Below are 20,415 nucleotides of genomic sequence, written 5' to 3'. Positions count from 1 at the left end.
CCCACTATAAGAACCACTGCTTTAGAGTTTTCAAAAACATGCATTGTGGATGTTGATTTTTTTGTGAATATTTCAGTTAAGCCCTAACATGAACAGATGATGGATACAGTATATGCCATGTAATGTGGTTGTGCGTTTTTTTAATTGTTCAAATGTGTTTACTTTTTGTTTTTTGGTGTGTGCAATGTTGCACGTTGACCAGGAGATGTCCTTCTGAGCCTGCAGATCCTATTAACAATGCATTAGCAGGATTATTCTAACATATTCTTTTTACTTTGTTCTTGCTTTCCTGTCAGATGTTTCATTAAATAACTTTTAAAGTCGGTCCATCTCAGTAATTATTTCTCTCTCCCTCTCTCTCTCTCTCTCTCTCTCTCTCTCTCTCTCTCTCTCTCTCTCTCTCTCTCTCTCTCTCCTCTCCTTCCGTCCATGTCTCTGTCATCTCAGTGGAGTCCAGAGGAAGAGGCCATTCTGACCAAACTCACGTTCATCGGATCCGGGGCGTCTCTTTGTGCTCTGCTGATCACCTTAATGCTGTTCACCGTACTGGAGTGAGTTTCCGTTTACCTCTGGTGCATAAACACCAGGCAGAGCCCTGTGAAAATGGTTGAGCATCCACAACCCCCCCAAACTGTAGCCATACATGGAGATCCCTGTCTGTAGAACCTGCCACACAGATATGGGCTGTCTTGGCCATCTGTCTTGGCCATATATGGGTTCTGTTAGTGTGGTATGTGGCTGATGTGGCCTCCATATATGAGCATTCCCATATGAAGTCCTGTTAGATATGGGCTTAATATTGATGACATCAGGGAACTCCATATATGGGCATAAAAGGGATTCTGATAGTGTGACATCACAGTGAAGCCAGAGCATGATGTCAGAGCGGCAAACCCATAGACCGTAAAAAAGTGTACACATCCAGACGAAGTCAGCATGTGCCATTTCACATACTAAACTGCGACCTTCGGTCGCAATTAATAACCGTGATTACAGAATCCACTAACATGATCTGATGAGAAAAAAAATGCAAATAGCTGAAGTTGGCTGAGTATATTCCCCTAATCCCTATACAAATAAAGAAGGAATGGTGTTTCTTCTCCAGCAACATGTCTGCTGCCAGGGGCGTCAAAAGGGGGGGAAGTGGGACTGAGTTACTAGGGCCCAAGGTGGAGGGGTTTTAAATATTTTATACTGTAGCTGATACTTTAGTTATTGAAAAATAGCAGATATAGAAGCTCACAGCGCAGCACCGAGTGCTGCGCTGCGAGCTTGGAGATCTGCTATTTTTGAAAAGTCGTGAAAATTTGTGCAAATCTTTGAATATATGTATTTTGTAAGTGAACATTTGTAACTCAAATCTTGCTTCTGGGGGGTCCCTGGAACTAAATATTTTGAGATGGGGGTCCGTGGCCAAATACATATCATTTTGAGGGTCCTTCACATGGAAAAGTTTGAGCACCACTGACATAGAAACATACGTTTTTCAAAAAACCTTAGAAGGATTTAAAATATTCAGAATAGCAGATCTACAAGAGCTTGTATATCTGCTATTTTGTATATCTGCTATTTTTCAATAGTTAAAGTACCCAGGGCTCAGCATTTGGTGCGACACCCCTGTCTGCTGCTATGCTGCCTGCCTGCCTGCCCGGCTCTCTGCTCTTAATGCCTCTCTGGGTATTGAACGGCGCTAATCCAGTAATTAGTGTTGTCTGCGTGCGAGTCCACTCACAAGCTTTATGGTGGCATTCAGCCCGCCGTTAATTAACGTTAGGGTCACCTGGGGAGATCCTGCTAGATAGAGGACTGGCCCCGACTATTTACGACTGACCTAAATCAGAGAACGCATGCGATGCTGTTTACACACACATGTGCACGCGCTCTCTCTCGCACACGCACGCACCTCCTCACCATCAAGTTTGAATATGATTTAAAGAATCCATAAACTCCATAATTCAAGGTTATCAAGATATTTCCAACAACTCAGAAGCGCCTCACACACACGCATGCATGCATGTAGGCACGCACACACACGCACGCATTGCCAGAGACATCCACATTGCGCTGAAGTACTTGCGACTTCACACCGTGAAATGACGTTGTCCGTCACAGCCGCCGATGAAGGATATAGATGAGCGTAAATAGAGTACATTCATCACACAGTTAATGAACAGCTCTGTAAAACATTTTATCGCCGTCGGGTGGAATTCTTTTTTTTTTTTTTTTTCATTATTATTATTTATTTATTCTAGTTAAATAGGGAAATAGCTGTGGAAATAGCTGTGAAATAGACGATTTACAAGCTAGTAGATCAGCTATTTTCACTAGTTTTATACGAAACTCTCGCACGATGAAGTAGCGCATTAATTGACAAAAGAATCATAACAAACATGCTTAAATATGCAGATTCCGACAGCGACGGTTCGCTAACAGCCTCCTGCTTCCGATTTTATACACTCAAATGAAATTTAATATTTCTGACCCATACCGTCTCAAGATTCATATACACATAATTACTGTGCAAAATGAAACACTTCCACAGTGGAGAGCTCTCAGGCTTAATAGACTTGAGAATTATCCACTTACTGTATCTAAAGCGTTATGATTACAAAGACATGCTACAGTACACATCCACTTTGAAAGAATTTAATTGGTTCATTTCATATTTCTTTGATTACAAAATACATTATCAAACCACGGTTGAAACAAAAAAAAAATCCTATACAAATCACAATGCGGTCTCTGTTAAAAATAATGGAACTCTCAAAGTTCCCCTTTGAGGCTTAACTCAAATTTAAGCCTCATTTTGACACCGTTGTGTGCCTGACATGTCGGATGACATAACCTGTCTGCAAGCGACTCTGCGTGTGGATAGACTACTGTAACTGTATGAAATTAGATTTTTTTTTCTTTCTCTGTGTCCCCCGCAGCATCCCTAAGTCGGACCGGACCTCCATCCATAAGAACCTGTTTGTGACTCTCATCCTGGCCCAGGTGGTTCTGCTCTGCAGTGGATCAGCCATCCACAACAAGGTACCAGACCTCAAGCTTCTGCTGTCTGCCACTGAAATCTCAACCAACATGTCACTGTGGTTTAGTTCGCATTTAATTATGCACTTGGTCAGATGGCTGGGCCGCTTGCATGTTTATTTTAATGATCAATCAATATTTTCCGGCTTGGATCAATGGAAATATATATATATATATATATATATATATATATATATATATATATATATATATATATATATATATTATTATTATTGGTATCAAAAATGTTATGTCTGTTATATACATTTTTCATGTCATATTTTCATAAAAATCTTTAGTGTTATGCCATTTATTTGCAATCACTGATCTACTACACAGATTAATCCTGGATTGAAGCATTCATTAAATAAGAAAAATACCATGACATTCTACAAGACCTTCATTATAATCTTAGTGTTTTTCCAATTCAAATTTGCAATCACTGATCAACTGCACAGATGAATCCCGGGTTTGAAGCATTAGTTCATTCATTAGCATAGTCTTATCTTATTTCCCAGTGCGTCTGCTGGCTTGTCAATAGCCATCTTAATGGAACTGGGACAGTGTGAGCTATAGTAGTGGTTGTTATGGTAATGGAAGTGGGACAGTGTGAGCTATAGTTGTGGCTGGGGCCACCAGTAAAACTAATGTGCTCTGGAAGCTGTGAATGTGACATCAGTGTCCACTAATGTCACATCCGTCACACACACAACACATGGACCTGTCACTCAGTGGTCTGGACGTTGTCATGACCTCTGACCTCTCACCCCAGGATCATGTCAGGATGTGGGGACTGGCCAGCATGATGATGCTGTTGTTGTTGTTGTTGTTGTTGTTGTTGTTTCTTCATGCCTGTATGTAGGGCTGTCACGATTATGACATTTTACATGACGATTAATTGTCACTCAAATAATTGCGATTAACGATTCAATTGTGCTTTTGTCGTTGACAATTACATTCTGTTTGGCTTTTAGGCGTCGAAGTTGCACATGTGCAACTGGCAGATATGACACATAACCTAAATATACTAGTAAGACGCCTCAGGGCGACAAGCGACTTTGGGGAACTCCATATATGGGCATAAAAGGGATTCTGTTAGTGTGACATCACAGTGAAGGCAGAGCGTGATGTCAGAGCGGCAAACCCATTCTGGTAGAGTGTTTCCCCTGAGGGCGAGGTCCACCACAGTGATGTGGACATCAGGGAAGTGGACACCAGGGATCTCCATAAATGGGCATAAAAGGGATTTGTTCCCCTGGCATCACAGGGATCTCCATATCTCCATATATGGGCATAAAAGGGATTTGTTCCCCCTGGCATCACAGGGATCTCTCTAACAGGGCATCATTAATATTGATGACATCAGGGAACTCCATATATGGGCATAAAAGGAATTCTGTTAGTGTGACATCACAGTGAAGCCAGAATGTGATGTCAGAGGTAAAGGTTAGGTTTGTGGGTTATAGAGTTGGAGTTATGACTGATTGCGACCGTCAGGGAGCAGTTTACTATGAAAACCTCCACCGTCCGTCCGTCCGTCCGTCCGTCCGCCCGTCCGTCACACCTTTGTGACCATCAACAAACGTCACACCTTTGTTGATGTTTAAATCGAAGAGTCTTGGTCAAATACTTCTGTTGGTTTCTGCACTGATCATTTATACAATTCAGCTGTGTTTGCTCGTGTCATCATGATGAGGTCATAAATCAGCCATGCCCAAATATAGATTTTACGGGTTTACATGCTTACTCAGTTATTCGTTATGTGAAAGTCCTATGACGTCTATGATATCTGACATCATCATACATACATTCCCTTTTATGCCCATAAATGGAGATCCCCTCTGTAGAACCAGCCACTGACATCACTGTAATGTCAGGGGAACCAAATCCCTTTTATGCCCATATGGAGATCCCTGTGATGCCAGGGGAACCAAATCCCTTTTATGCCCATATATGGAGATATGGAGATCCCCGTGTTGCCAGGGTAACCAAATCCATTTTATGCCCATATATGGAGATCCCTGTGATGCCAGGGGAACCAAATCCCTTTTACGCCCATATATGGAGATCCCTTATGTCATCAATATTAAGCCCATATCTGTGAATATCTTTGGGTACCAGATGTCTCCATATATGGTTAAATGGTCCGATATACATCACTGGCCAGAAGACCAAGAAATGGTGCAACCTCGCCCTTTGCTTTTCTCCCTATAGGCATCTTACTGGTAGGTAGTTTAATGAGGAATGCAGTATGGTGGTAGGTAGGTAGTTATGGCCTTTGATGTAAGATTTTCACTTTCTAGGATAACTATATTTGCTATTCCCAGATGATGCCCTTTTAGGGTACCCCTCATGCCCATATATGGAGATCCCCAGGCTTTACTAATTAACATAAGTTTTATGCCCATATATGGAGATCAGTGTCCCAATGTCATCAGATATATGGGCATAAATGGACACAGGCAAACTAGATGGGCTGTATGGATATCCAGATGTGTGATGTAAGTGTTTTATTCCAAATGTGGCACCCCACAGACATATTTCCAGAAACAAAATCCCTTTCATGCCCATATATGGAGATTTCTGATGTCATCAATCCCAGGCCCTGTAAAAAACATGGTTGCTATGGTATGAGCAACTTATGTCTCCATATATGGAGATTCAACTTCAATGAGTAACCATGGCAAACTGTCAACTGCCCGTATGTCTTGATAATTGGTAAAACAAACTTTTGGCCTATTTGTGGAGATAAGCGACCAACGGTCACTTATCTCCCGATTAGGGAGTCTTACTGGTTTATATTTAGTTGTGTGCTGGTGTTGTGGACAGAAAATAGCTGACCTACAGGCTCACAACGCATCGTGCAGCTCCGATGCTTTGTGAGCTTGCAGATCTGCTATATATGGCTGAGTTGTCTCTAGGCTTATGGATAGAAATGACAAAACGTTAAGGTCTCCACAAGTACGGTAAGACGTTTGTGTGTTCACAAGAAAGATTATGTTTAATGGTTGAAAAAGGATTTTTTATGAAAAAGATTCAGGTTGGGTTTAGTTAAGTGTTCACATTTCAAAGTTAGTTTTAGGAGTTAGGGTTAGAGTTATACGGTACTTGAAGTATATACTTAGTTGCACGCTGCAACGGGTTGTGAGCTTGTAGATCGGCTATTTTTTTGGCTTTAGCCTTATGGTTAAAAATGCCCAAAAATAAATGAAAATGGCATTCACAAAATCGCCTTCCTAAAATGTTGAAGTACTCACAAGTATAGTAATGCGAACCTGTACGCGTGTGTGTGTGTGTGTGTGTGTGTGTGTGTGTGTGTGTGTGCGTGTGCATGTGCGTGCGTGTGCGTGTCAGGTGGCGTGCACGCTGGTAGCGGCTCTGCTCCATCTGTTCTTCATGGCGGCGTTCAGCTGGATGCTGGTGGAGGGCCTGCTGCTGTGGAGCAAGGTGGTGACCGTCAACCTCAGCGAGGACCGCCATATGAAGTACTACTACCTGATTGGCTGGGGTAAGGACCTCCACATGATGTACAACTACCTGATTGGCTGGGGTAAGGACCTCCACATGAAGTACTACTACCTGATTGGCTGGGGTAAGGCGGTTTATAGGGCACAAGGGCCTCCCAAGACTCCCAAGACTAGGGAATGCACACACACGCACGCGCGCACACACACACACACACACACACACACACACACACACACACACACAGACACACACACACACACACACACACACACACACACACACACACACACACACACACACACACACACACACACATATACAGGACTGGTTAAGCGGCTGTGACAGGACACACACTTGAAGTACAAGTGGCGAATCATTGGCAGTAGTACTTGCCTGATTGCCTGACCCACCCTTTCATGTTCCTGTTCTTTTTCCCCATTCACCCCGCTCTGTCTCTCTCCCTCTGTGTCTCTCTCTCTCTCTCTCTCTCTCTCTCTCTCTCTCTCTCTCTCTCTCTCTCTCTCTCTCCCTCTCCCTCTCCCGTCCAGGTCTACCTGTGTTAATAGTGACCATCACCTTGGCCTCGGCGTCTGGAAGCTACTCTGCAGACGGTCACTGCTGGCTGAGCGTCCAGAACGGGGTCATCTGGGGCTTCGCCGGGCCCGTCATCTTCATCATCATGGTCAGTCATCTTCACAATCATCATCATCATCATAGGCAGACTGGTGCTCAACTCTGCTGGCTTCAATAAGCGCTAGTTTGTCTCTAGTCTGAGGGCGGTAGCCTTAACTCATTTAGTGCCCATGAAATTAACGGATTATAAAGTCCACGATGCCACCTTCAGGCTGGCATCACCACCGTTATCTTATTTTGAAGGCCAGAAGTCCACAGCGCAATCACTTCCGGTCTGACGTCATCGGGTCCTGCGCCGGAACCGATCCTTGTCCACGTGGAGTTGTGTAATGGCGGACCGGGAGCTTTTATACATGTGTAACATAAGCGAGCATCTGCCTCCATCCTAGCTTCTAAAGTGTAGTTTTGAGATAATGGACATTAAAGATGAGATCCCCCGTCCACCTCAATGTTATGGATGGGACTATTTTGTGCTTGTGGAGCCGTGATGATGCGAAATCAGCGACGGATTTCGTCTCCGGACCTCCGGCCATTCTTCTCGGTAATGTACCCGCCGTTACAGTAATATATTACTTTTCGCGAGATATCTCGGGAATGGCACTACAGATACTCGAGTACATTTCGCGAGATATCTTGGGAATGGCACTAAATCGGTTAATAACCGGCAGCAAAATGTATGTGTTTTAACCCATTTATAAATGTCTTCTAAATCCTTCTAAATCGCATGTTTCTATGTCAGTGGTTCTTAAACCTTTACATGTCAAGGACCCTTAGAATTATATGTATTTGGCCAGTGGCCACCGACCCCTGTCTCAAAATATTATGTATCAGGGACCCCCCAGAAGTAAACATTACAGATACAAATGTTCACTTTAAAAAATATATATTCAAAGATTTGCACAAATCAAAAATAGCAGATCTACAAGCTCGCAGCGCGGCACTCGTCTTGTGCTAACTGACTGCCAAAGGTGTTCCTAATAAAAAAAGGAACAACCCACCACAAGAACACTAGCTTTTATTGCATTTTATGGAGACAGTCAGTCTGCAAGTCCTTTCAATCTACTTTTTCTCCAAATAAAGTCAAAGAGGGAGGTAAGAATTGTCAGAATCCCTATCACTTTATTCGTCCAATTTCCCTATTCACTCACATACATAAATAATATGAAATACCGTTTCCCCTCAGCCACTTGCAGTGCAACATAAAACATCAAACCATCGAAAAAGCATCATGAAAAGACAAAATCTAAACACAACATAGACAAACAGCTTAAAAGTTTCCAGCACAATATAATATGCATTTCAAAAGTGCAGTTACATCATGTCCTCAGTATAGGAAATTTGGCTTCATTGGAAGGGGGCATTCTTCCCACTGCACTCGGTAAGAATGTCATGTCATGGGCATTGGGCATGGCCGTCATTGGCCAAACATGCACATTATCAGTGGAATATTGCTGACACCAGGCACGTGCACACATAGACATCAAAGGGGGCTTGAGCTCCTGTCCTTTTATCCATCTGTAAAAGGTGCCCTCTCCAGACCATGAATGCCGTTTTTAATATGGTTAAAGAAATGCAAATGCCCTCTTTCCATGCCATACCTGAAGGCAGCATTCAAGAGAATTGTCTTGTCCAAACTCTACTGAACTTGAATGCAGCATCTTATGTTGAAAGAATTGCCCTCTCCAGTATTCACTTGATTATGCTTAGTTCAGTGTGGTATCAAGCACCGAAAATAGCTGACCTCCAAGCTGCGACACGTTGTGATTGGTGGTCTGCTATTTTCAATACTTTCACCAAAAAGCCCTTTTAGAAATGTCAGCCCATCTCTCTATCATTCTCTGCACGTCCCTGGCTGACACAATGACGTCATGAATGCCACATCCATGGTGACAGTTAAAGCCTGATTTATACCTAGTCGCTCGGCCAGTGTCATGCATTGAACATATAGCGATCTATAAGCTCACAACATGTCCCGTTGACTGCCTCTGGGATTTGGTTCAAGGAAACTTGAGTTGTTTTAGTTATTATTTTGTCTGGATGACAAATGCATAAATAACACAATGGATATTGTAGTGACCATCATTAATATTTGCATTGGGATACAAAGGTTTAAGACTAGAGATTGTATGATTGTATATCAGTCATCACCTAAATGACCAAAGTGTGTAGCACTCATTCTTAGGCCTAGGCCTGTCACGATTAAAAAATAAATCGATTTAAATCGATTTAATTGGGGGGCGGTTAAAAAACGGTTTAAAAAACAAATCGCGATTCGACCAACGTCTAACGTCAACGTCTATCACATGGTCACCTTGCCACCTCCGGTCAGAAGGGTCGAATTTAAAATTTGTTTTAAAATAAAATCCCGCTTTGATGGCACACCAAAGTCTATTCATTTGAGAACTAGAAACTGTCTGTAGGCTCATTGTTGCAAACTAACACCGTTGTATACAGGGAATAAAAAACAGTAGAAAACTGTTACAATTTTGTAGTGTGTGCGTGAGTGACTGTGTGTGGGTGTTTTTTGTCATTTGATAGTTCTACTGTATTGAAAAGAGCATAAGAGAAATTTTCTCTGGAAAATAAATTTGTGTTGAAAAACCGTGACATCGTGAATCGTGAACCTTGAATTGTGATTCGAATCGTATCGTGAGTTGAGTGAAACGTGACAGGCCTACTCAATCTACATTATAGAAGTACTAAAAGTATGGATAAGTTATGACATGGCATGGCACCAAGGCCATTTCTTATGATTTTATCAGTTTTTAGCCAGTGTGCGCAGCACAGGAGGCCATTATTATTTTATTTGATTTTAACATAGCTCTCCTCTCCTCTCCTCTCCTCTCCTCTCCTCTCCTCTCCTCTCCTCTCCTCTCCTCTCCTCTCCTCTCCTCTCCTCTCCTCTCCTCTCCTCCCCTCCAGGTGAACATCATGGTGCTGAGCAGGGTGGTGATCATCACCATCTCCACAGCTAAGAGGAGGTCCATCATGTTGGCCATGGGCACCAGCCCTGCAGAACAAGCTTACGAGCAGATCAGGTAACCGCCACTAGGGGGTGCTATTCAACCTCTTTTGACAGCCTGGCTGGCCTGTCCCTGTGTGAGCAGCAGACAGGCTGTAGGACACCCAGACAAGTGGCATGATTTTAGCTGGGATTTGTCTCTTCAAAATAGCAACATTTAATGTATTAAATAGATGTATATATACATGTTTTATATTAACCACTTACACCCCATATACTTTGTCATTATGAAGAGCAAAAATATGTATTTATTTTCTTTCGCCTATATAGCTTAATGACATGCTCTAAATAGGGACACCAGGTTTAAAGTGGTTGATATATTTATTATGAGCAAAAGTATTTTAATTGTATTTTAATTGACACATCTAATATTTGGAGTAGGTCTTATCTCTGGGTGTATTTCTTTGTGCAACTTTACATGTGCAAAATGTGTACAATATTGATTAATAATAATATTGATTACAGAGGCTTAAAAAATACAGAAATGAATGCAGCTCATTCTCGGGTTGATATGTTGTGACTGTTTATCCTTTTAAAGGCAGATTATAAACTTGTAGGGAGTCTCTCTTCACCTTTCCTCTTCTTTGTTTTCCACCTGTTTTCACACACGCACGCACACACACACACACACACACACACACACTGGGCGCGTGCGTTTTATTTATATTAGGAAGGATATCAATGCAGGCCTTGAGCGTTCGCACACCCCCGAAACTCAAACACATTCCTCCGCTGAATAAACTAGGGCCCACTGACCACGTTGTATCTGCCTCAAACACACACACCTACACACACCTACACACACACACACACACACACACACACACACACACACACACACACACACACACACACACACACACACACACACAGCTGGTGAGGTTTAGTGGTCACCTGAGCGGGAATCTAATTCCATTTTAGGCAGAATTAAGGGGGATTTGAGGTGGGACGTTGTCACTGTGTGAGTCTTACCAGCTCCCCCGTCCTACTGTTGTGCTTGGAACGACCCGCCCCCGCCAAAACCACCAGGGATCCGGGTCCGGACATAGTGGTTCTGATTCCTGTCCGGTTCTGATTCTAGAACAGAACTCAAAGAACTCAAGACATTTTCAGGTTAAGGACCCCCAAACTTAATATGTATTTTGGCCACGTACCTCCATCTGAAAACATTCCAGGGAGGGACCCCCATAAAAGATCTATGTTGTTATAATATTTCAAAAAAATATTAATATAATATTCAAGATTTTCTTTCTTTTTTTTCTTGCGCTGGGTTGAAGCAGTGGTAAAGCACCTGTCCACCACCGCACTGTCCACAGCGGTACATCCGGCTTTGTCCTGCGTTTATACGAATACAATTGGCCTGTGTTCGGGGGTGAGGAATGCTGGGCGGGGAGGGTGGTATTTGTCACTGCAACGTATTCCTGCGTGAGTGCGGGTGTTTTGGGCGGGAAGAGTAGGGACGAAGGCTCTACTTCATACATGGGCAACTGGTGGCCCGGGGGCCACATGCGGCCCCCACCTTCACTTAATGCGGCCCGCAGGTTAATATTGGAGTACTGATATATTATTGATTTCAGCTGTTACAATTCCAAACATGTAAAAATGACCAGCTTTAATTACTTCAGTCTATATTAGTAGCTAAATGACTAATATTAAAATGTTATAGTATTTTTTATGTCCAATGTATTTGTATTTAAGTCCATATAGTTAACATAAGAACATATAAATGCATTTGAAATTATGCAAATTAAAACGAAAGAAGAAAAAAAAAGTTACTTTTCGGGATTCCAATAAAAAAATAGCCAAAAATAGCAGATCTACAAGCTCAAAACGTGTCGCCCTGCGACGCGTTTTGAGCTTGTAGATCGGCTATTTTTGCTATGTATATGCATTGTGGCCCTCTGGAGTGAGTGTGAAAATGTAGTGGCCCTCTCCATCATCAAAGTTGCCCACCCCTGCTCTACTTCATCCCCGTTGGGGCTCCTCACTGACAGGTGAGCCAGTAGGACACAATGGCAGTGACAACACACAGAAACGTGTTTGGGGAGGAACACGTTGCCGTCATAATTGGGGAGGAATGGGGTGAAAAGCAAAGAAAGAGTTTTCCCTATTTTATACTTGGTTGATGTCACGCACTGATTTTCAGCTAATGTTTTCAATGCTGCTCTAAAATCCTGCTGTCCTCACAAATATATTAACTCATTTTTAATGCTTTAACTATTGAAAAATAGCAGATATACAAGCTCACAGCCTGCGAGCTTGTAGATCTGCTATTTTTGAAAAATCTTGAAAATGTGTGCAGATTTTTCAATATATATATTTTTTTCCAAAGCAAACTTTTGTAACTGAAATCTTTGCTTCTGGGTGGTCCCTGGAACAACATATTTTGAGATGGGGGTCTGCAGCCGAATAAATGTAATTTTGGGGGTCCTTGACATGAAAAAGTTTGAGAACCACTGATTTAGAGGAAGGATTTTTAAGTCGGGTCAAAGATATTCAAAGACCTGCACACGATTTTTCAAAAATAGCAGATATACAAGCTCACAGCGCGGCACCAGTTAAAGCATAAAATAATGGTTAAAGTGGTTAAAATCTAACGTGACTCGGGCGCATTCCAGGTATTTGGGGGTAAATGCAAATGTGTATGTGTGTGTGCGTAGGGCTGCAGTGAAAGCGGTCCTGGTGTTACTACCCATCCTGGGTCTGACCTGGCTGTGTGGGGTCCTGGTTCCCTTCTCCATCGTCATGGCCTACATCTTCATCCTTCTCAACTCCCTGCAGGTACGCACGCACGCACACATGCACGCACAGTACACGCACGCAGTACATCGTCCCTGTCAGGCAGAAACCTTGTATCTCCAAAATTCAAATTTGTATGTTTTTTCATAAAGTAAAGCCCTGCTTCATCATACAAGGCCATCACACAAAAGTAGTGAAAGCAGCCGATCTACAAGCACACAACGCCTCGTGGTGTGAGACGTTGTGTGTTTGTAGATCGTCTGTTTTTGAGCGGTGGTCACACCGTCTCCATAGCGTGGCCGTGTGTGTAGGTATGTATGTTTGTGTGTTAGTTTGTTTGTATGTGGGTGGGTCTGTATGTAGCCTCAAGCCTGTGTAGTACCTTTTCTGACCACACATGTTAAGGGAGGGGCGCTGTTGTCCAGGCCATACACACACACACACACACACACGGGGGGGGGCACACACGGGGGGGGGAGGGAGAACCACCGCTCAGTTCACACGGGTGTGATTTTACTAAAATGATGAATACAAAACGGAAGGGTTTTGGACATACAGGGTTCCCACCCGGCGATGACGACACGCAACTCCATCCACATGTGCATGGACACACACACACACACACACACACACACACACACACACACACACACACACACACACACACACACACACACACACACACACACACACAGGAAACTCTCTCTCTCTCTCTCTCTCTCTCTCTCTCATACATGGTAGTGGGGAGACGGATGGTAACACCACAGATTTCTTCTGGTCCTGGTTGAAATAAAGGGGAGTGGTCGATGCCTGCTGCCACCACCAATTCACCCTTTGTCAAGTCCCGCCCGTTGTCCCGCCCCTCTTCGCACTCATTGGTTGCTGTGTCTTGGTGGGACTCAAGTCCTTTCTCTCCATCCACTACCATTGAAATTCAGTTGCTTCTTATTGTTATTTTGTGTATTCAATTCTCATTTTAAACTTGGACTCAGTCAAAAGGAGCCTCTCGGGTGCAGTATGGTGACTGGGCATGTTTAACACATCGGGTGCCCCTGGATTGAGCCCCATTTATCCCCTCTCGCTGCCCAGGCCCGCCACCATTGTATTGAATCCGGCCCTGCTGCGTCAATGCATGCGTCATGACGCCACTTGGTCACATGACCGCAGACAGGATGTTGTTGTGTAACTTTCTGTATGGACCAGTGTTGATCATAACTGTTCATTGCCGATCAAAATTTGGACATTTTGCCGCAGCCGGCCACAGTTTTAGCCATAAAACAAACATCAGAGATAAAGGGCGTTAAAGATGGGGAAATGCATTGGAGTATATGGAGAAAAACGGCCGCACGATGCTCTCAGCGTCGACTCGAAGCGACCAGCGGTGAACGGGCTGCATCCAGGCGTAGCCCCGACCTAACGGTGAGATTTAAAGTTAATACTGTAAATACAGTAAACACGTCAAAACGTTGTGGGCCTCCAGCGACATCAAAGAGTTTGACGCGTGGGCACCCGGTGAGTTAAATGTTTTTATTTCTCCAATAATGATGTTTTAGCAAGGCGGAACTAGGGCGGGACAAGGCAGATGGAGCCTGCTGGTTGGTCAGTCAGGGACCAATCAGATGGCTGATAAAGGGTGAATTAGAAAAACAGCTCAACAACTTTCACATTTGCTGCTGTCTTTGTTTCATATTACACAGTAAAAAAAAAAGAGTGCAGGAAAAAAGAAAAGAAAAAAAAAACAACAACCTGCAACTTTGCATCATGTTGGGCTGCGGCCGTGGTTAGACTTGAACAGAAGTGACAGCTTTGGTTTCTTGTTTCTCACGGAACATAAAAGGGTTTCCATGATAACGTCGGCTGCTGTCCCAGACTCTCAAATCGACTGATTATGGATTTCATTCGCTGATGCCGATATTTACTAAGGATGCACAATATCCTTTTTTTAAATGATACCGATATCGATAATTTCCTGCTTCTCAAGAGCGATACTGATACTAATAACCAACATCATCATCACTATTAAGAAAACTAAAGTCCTGAGACACTCTTCAAACAGATAAAACAAATTGTAATTTAGCAGAACTGCAAGCATATGGAAAATATATAAAATTAAAAAAATATTGCGGACGATTAATCGGTCGACCAAAACTCAAAGCTTTATTTGTCAGTGAAGAGGATGTATTTAGATGGAAACCGAGCTGTTGTTGATGTGTCGTGTGTGTCTAACAGGTGCTGTGGATTTGTTTAACGTACCGTGAACTTCCAGTGTTTAGAGGTCAGCTTGGTGGTCGTTGCTGTTGTTGTTGCGTGTGCATGTTTGTGTGTGTGTGTGTGTGTGTGTGTGTGTGTGTGTGTGTGCGTGTGTGCGTGTGTGTGTGTTATTATTTAAATGCTTTTAGTGGCAAAGATACCGCTGGTAATGTTTGCTTTGTTGAAAATGTTATGGTGTTATCTGTGAACCAAATGTAAATAACGTAGTCAAGAATCTGAGCTGTATGTGTCTGTATGTTTTTATCTTTCATTTAAAAAAATCTATAATAATATATAGGCCTATATATATATCTATATATATAAAAAAAGAACATTTTATGGTGGAGGCTTATGGCATTATTACATTAACATGTATAGTAAGCACACAGATTGCGACGTGTGCATTTATATGTTCAATTTAATAATGATTATAACCATCACAATACATATAACCTTTTTTCTGCTGTGAATAATAGATCAGTCGTGTGTGTGGGCGCACGCGGGCATGCACGCGTGAACGAACGCCTATACAAATATAAATGATTAATACATACAAATTAGACCTGATTAAAAGCACATCGTCTTTATTTATAGAACTAATCATTATTTCATGTTTCTTAACCATTAGCAGCGTACCCTCGCGTCTCTGCGCGCTGTTTGTTTGAGAATCCACACATGATCACAGTAGACTTTGAGAAATATCGGTTTTCACATGGAGAGTAAAAAAAAAATACCCCACTAATTCTGGCATTACTTAATTTCCCACTGCTCACAAGGAGAAAAAGAGAGAGAGAGAGACAGGCAGACAAACAGACAGACAGACAGACAGACGGGTCCATTCTACACGCTCTCTGCTACCACTACTACTACCGTTGCTGTGGTGGAGACCCGCAGCGCTGCAATTTGTAGCGGCTTTTTAATCAGTTGTATCTTTAATTGAGCCGTATTTTTTTAACGAGGAAATCAATAGAGCTTTAAGCTGCAGTCAGATCATTAAGACTTGCTCGCTCGCTATAAATAGTTTTGGTCTCTCTCTCTCTCTCTCTCTCTCTCTCTCTCTCTCTCTCTCTCTCTCTCTCTGATCTAATTACATTTCTTTTCCTTGGCTATCAACAGTAATTAATGCTGAGGGTTTCCAGGTTCTTATTGCTGCTGGTGATAAAGTCGGTCGGGGCTGCTTGGTCCTGGAGCTGCTCCAGTGTTCTGACTCAGACCCAGAGATACTGCAGGCTCTGGTTAACCACTTAGAAGCCCTTTAGACTTCGTTGTGCGACAAATGAGCCAAAATGAGCCATTCTACCAGCTCACGATTGAGCGTTGTCGAGTCATGAGACTATTAAAAAAGAAAAGATTGTAAAAACATATAAATATATCGCTGCTGTCGGTCAGAAACCTCTTATCTCCATATTAAACCTTTTTCAGTTTTTCCGTAAATTCTGATCAGATCTGCAAGCTCAAGCTTGTTTCTTTTTTAAGATATGTTTTGGGGATTCTATGCCTTTTTTGACATTAGACTGACAGGAAATGGGGTGAGAGATGGGGAGTGACGCACTGCAAAGGTTGGTCGGGATTGGGAATCGAACCAGCGACACACTGTCAGGCTACACTGAGCCTAAATGGTATGGGCCTGGACCCGGTATGCCAGCAGGCGCCCCAAGCTCGAGCTTGTAGATCTACTATGTTGGCTACTTTTTAATTTGAATCCTGAAAAATAACAGTTTTAGACACATGAGGTTTCTACCCAAAAGAGACCATATACTATTGTTGTTGGGCGGAAACCTTCTATGTCCAAAACCGTTTGTGTTGTATTTATCATTTTAAAAAGATTTAAAATAGTGAAAATACCCAAACTACAAAGTGTGCTTGTAGATCTGCTATTTTCACTGTTTTGTGCGACAGTCTTCTTCTATGATGAAGCAGCTGGCTTTACTTTTCGAAAAGAAAACAAATACAAATTTGAAACTTGGAGATTGATGCCCTACTTCATCATGCAAGAGTGTTGCACTAATGTAGTGAAAATAGCAGATCTACAAGCTCACGCCACGTGATGTGACACGTTGTGAGCTTGTAGATCGGCTATTTTCACAATTTGATTTTCTTTTCTTCAAAATAATAATAAAAAAGGACGGTGACGTGTGCGTGCAGTATATAAAAAAATGCACAGAGTGCCGCGCTGCGAGCTTGTAGATCTGCTATTTTAGAAAAATCTTGACATTTTTGCAAGTCTTTCAATATATTGACCCGATTCTATTAATGTATTCTAATTTTATTTTTTTATTATTTTTTTAACTCATGTTTCGGTGGTACTCAAACTTTTTCAAGTCAAAGTCCCCCAAAATTATATGTATTTTTCCACGGACCCCATCTCAAAATATGTTGTTCCAGGGACCCCCAGAAGCAGAGTAATTTAGGTTACAAAGTTTGCTTTGAAAAGGACATATTCAAAGATTTGCACACATTTTAAGATGTTTCAAAAATAGCAGATCTACAAGCTCATAGCACGGCACTCGGTGCCGCGCTATGAGCTTGTAGATCTGCTATTTTTCAATAGCTAAAATATAAAATAATTCCAGGTCTTAATGGGTTAAGCTTCACAGGAGAGATAAATGTTGTGTTGTATTCTAGTCATTACATCTATTATATATTCTCTTATATTATCTATATATTCTATTAATGATGAATTATATTGTATTAATTATATGTTTTATTGTTTTATTGTGTTGCAATTGAAACTAAAGCTCTGCAGCACACTGACCTGAAGTGACAAAGCTGACGAGACAGCTGGACACTGGCAAAACGCCTCATCCAATCACGGTTTGAGTTTATTGTCGCCGGGGAGAAAAAAAAAATCCAATCTACCAGTAAATAAAATAACCCAGACCATAATATTTAATAGTATGAGAGGGGGTGGGTCATTTCTTTAAACAACCAAATGTGTGTGTGTGTGTGTGTGTGTGTGTGTGTGTGTGTGTGTGTGTGTGTGTGTGTGTGTGTGTGCGCGCACACGCTGAATAAGCCCACAAGTAAGTCTGCGCTTTGCGTATATATACTTGGAATAAAATCTTATAATTAAGTGAGGATATTGTAAGGTGTGTATACTGTACGTGCATTAATGTCAGTGCATGCCTGTGTGAGCGTTCCCTGTGCGTGCATGCGTGCGTGCGTGTGTGTGTGACAGAGAGAGAGAGAGGGGTCATTGTGGTCAACGGGGCCCCTGGTCAGAGGAGAAATTAATGGAGCGTTGGGGCCAGGAGTTGTCAGCCAGGCCCCTGTAATAACCAGCTGCTACTGCATCACCACACACACACACACGCACGCACGCACACACACACACACACACACACGCACACACACACACACACACACACACACACACACACACACACACACACACACACACGTGCGCGCACCAGATGCAAAGCTGCTCCAATGACACACACACTGACCCTGCTGGCCACTGCGCTCCCTCTCTGTGTGTGTGTGTGTGTGTGTGTGTGTGTGTGTGTGTGTGTGTGTGTGTGTGTGTGTGTGTGTGTGTGTGTGTGTGTGTGCGTGTGTGTGTGTGTGTGTGTGTAATTAATTAATTATTGTACTTGTGAGGGTGAAATGTCCCCACTATATATACATATATATCGTTTCTGTCGGGCAGATCTACATTTTTTGTTTTGTTTTTCTTTGTAAATGAATACCCCTACTTGATCATACCACACCGCAGCATCACACGAAAGCATTGCGCCGCGTTTCACGCTCGTGGATCTGCTGGGGGCAGACCTCCATTCAGAAACACCGCCACTTAGAAACATCCCCATTCAGAAACACCCCCACTGAGGTTAGCGTTAGGGTTAAGGTTAGGTTTAGGTGACACCTCCATTTAGAATCATGGAAGTCAATCTTCTGAATGGCAATGTTTCTGAATGGAGATGTGTAACTTTTGCCGTTTTCTAATTTGAATCCTGAAAGGTACAGAATTTGAGGAACGGATACTGTTATGGGGAAATATATTGTTTTATTGAAAGAGAAAAAACACCCCAGGATAATGGATTTTAATGGATTTTGATTATCTTGATAATATCGTAAATCGCGATTTCTTTTGTCACAATAATCGTGATATGAAATTTTCATATCGTCCCATCCCTAGTGTGTGCGTGCGTGTTATTTAAGGGTCATTTAATATGCCTTGTTTGATATGTGATTTAATGCTGTGGCGTAGTGTGTTTGCATGGGTTCTTTTCTTCCTCTTCTTCTTGTGATTTGATTGAAAGGAGCTCTTGAAAGGTTTCAGGGTTGGGTGAGTGTAGCGTAGGACATCATTACGAGCAGCCATGGCAGCTTTTAAGAATTACCTCCTCAAACAGCCACTCTGGTGAAGGTAACAGAGCCCTCATTTTGAGGTGCTGTTTTTTTTATTAGAATATTCCCTCACAGCTCCAGTACAAATGTGTGGGTGAATTTTCACAGACAGCAGCCAAAAATGTTTTCACGTGACTCTTTTCTGAATACTCACGGCTATTATGTAATTAAGATACATTTCCATCAAAAAATTATATTTCAAATATCATCTAGCAACAGAGGTTTTTTTCTCCCCAAAATGGATCTATTATTATTGTCGCTGTCGGGTTAGTCTCTCAAGCCAGACAACTATTCCACAGTCTCCGAATGCTATATAGAGTCTGGAACGGCGAGTAATGGAAACTGTCATTACCATTCAAGAAAATATATTTTAAAATGTCATTTTTTCTAAGCAGCAAGCTAAACATGCTTATATGATTTTTATTCATATAATGATAAATGTGCGCGATGTGAGACGGAAACGGAAGTGACGAGGAGGCTTCACTTCCGCTTTAACCGGTTACTCATCGTTCTATTCCAGACTGTATAATGGGAGCATTTTCAAATCATGGAGTCAACAGTCTGGCCACGCAAGACTACTGTCGGGTGGACACATTGTATGTCTAAAATGTAAAAAAAAAGAAAAAAATCTACAATCACAAAACGTGGTGCATTTTGAGCTTGCGGATCAGCTATTTATTTTTTCGACACTGGTGTGACAAAGTACGGCATTAATTTACAAAAAAGTTTAAATAATGGAGATAAGATGTTTCTGACCCGACAGCAACCATACGAGCACTCGGCATGGGAAGCATTGGGAACCCTTCTTCGCCTTTTGTTCTCTGTTTAGCCTTTAGTTTCGAGAGTCGAGGGAAGTGTCGCGTCATTCGTGACCGACTGCCGGGGCCGGGGCGCGGAAGCGGCGGCGAGGTAGACGGTGACTC

At 42.4% G+C, this 20,415-nt stretch overlaps 1 protein-coding gene across 1 annotated transcript in view; it reads left to right on the top strand.

Moving 5' to 3' along the window:
- The window catches only part of LOC308288039 (adhesion G protein-coupled receptor D2), a gene marked incomplete at both ends in the record, with an annotated part of 125,960 nt that overhangs the window by 44,394 nt on the left and 61,151 nt on the right, over nt 1-20,415 (top strand). The window contains 6 exons of the mRNA XM_080729383.1: nt 448-551; nt 2,931-3,033; nt 6,385-6,538; nt 7,047-7,180; nt 10,054-10,169; nt 12,814-12,934. Coding sequence (XP_080585509.1) covers nt 448-551; nt 2,931-3,033; nt 6,385-6,538; nt 7,047-7,180; nt 10,054-10,169; nt 12,814-12,934 — 732 coding nt within the window. The remainder of the gene's footprint in view (nt 1-447; nt 552-2,930; nt 3,034-6,384; nt 6,539-7,046; nt 7,181-10,053; nt 10,170-12,813; nt 12,935-20,415) is intronic.

Source organism: Nannobrachium achirus (genome assembly GCF_963921795.1).
Source record: "Nannobrachium achirus genome assembly, chromosome: 1".
Taxonomy (NCBI): Eukaryota; Metazoa; Chordata; class Actinopteri; order Myctophiformes; family Myctophidae; genus Nannobrachium; species Nannobrachium achirus.
The sequence above is the reverse complement of the archived record's forward strand: the minus strand, read 5'-3'. Positions and strand labels throughout refer to the sequence as shown.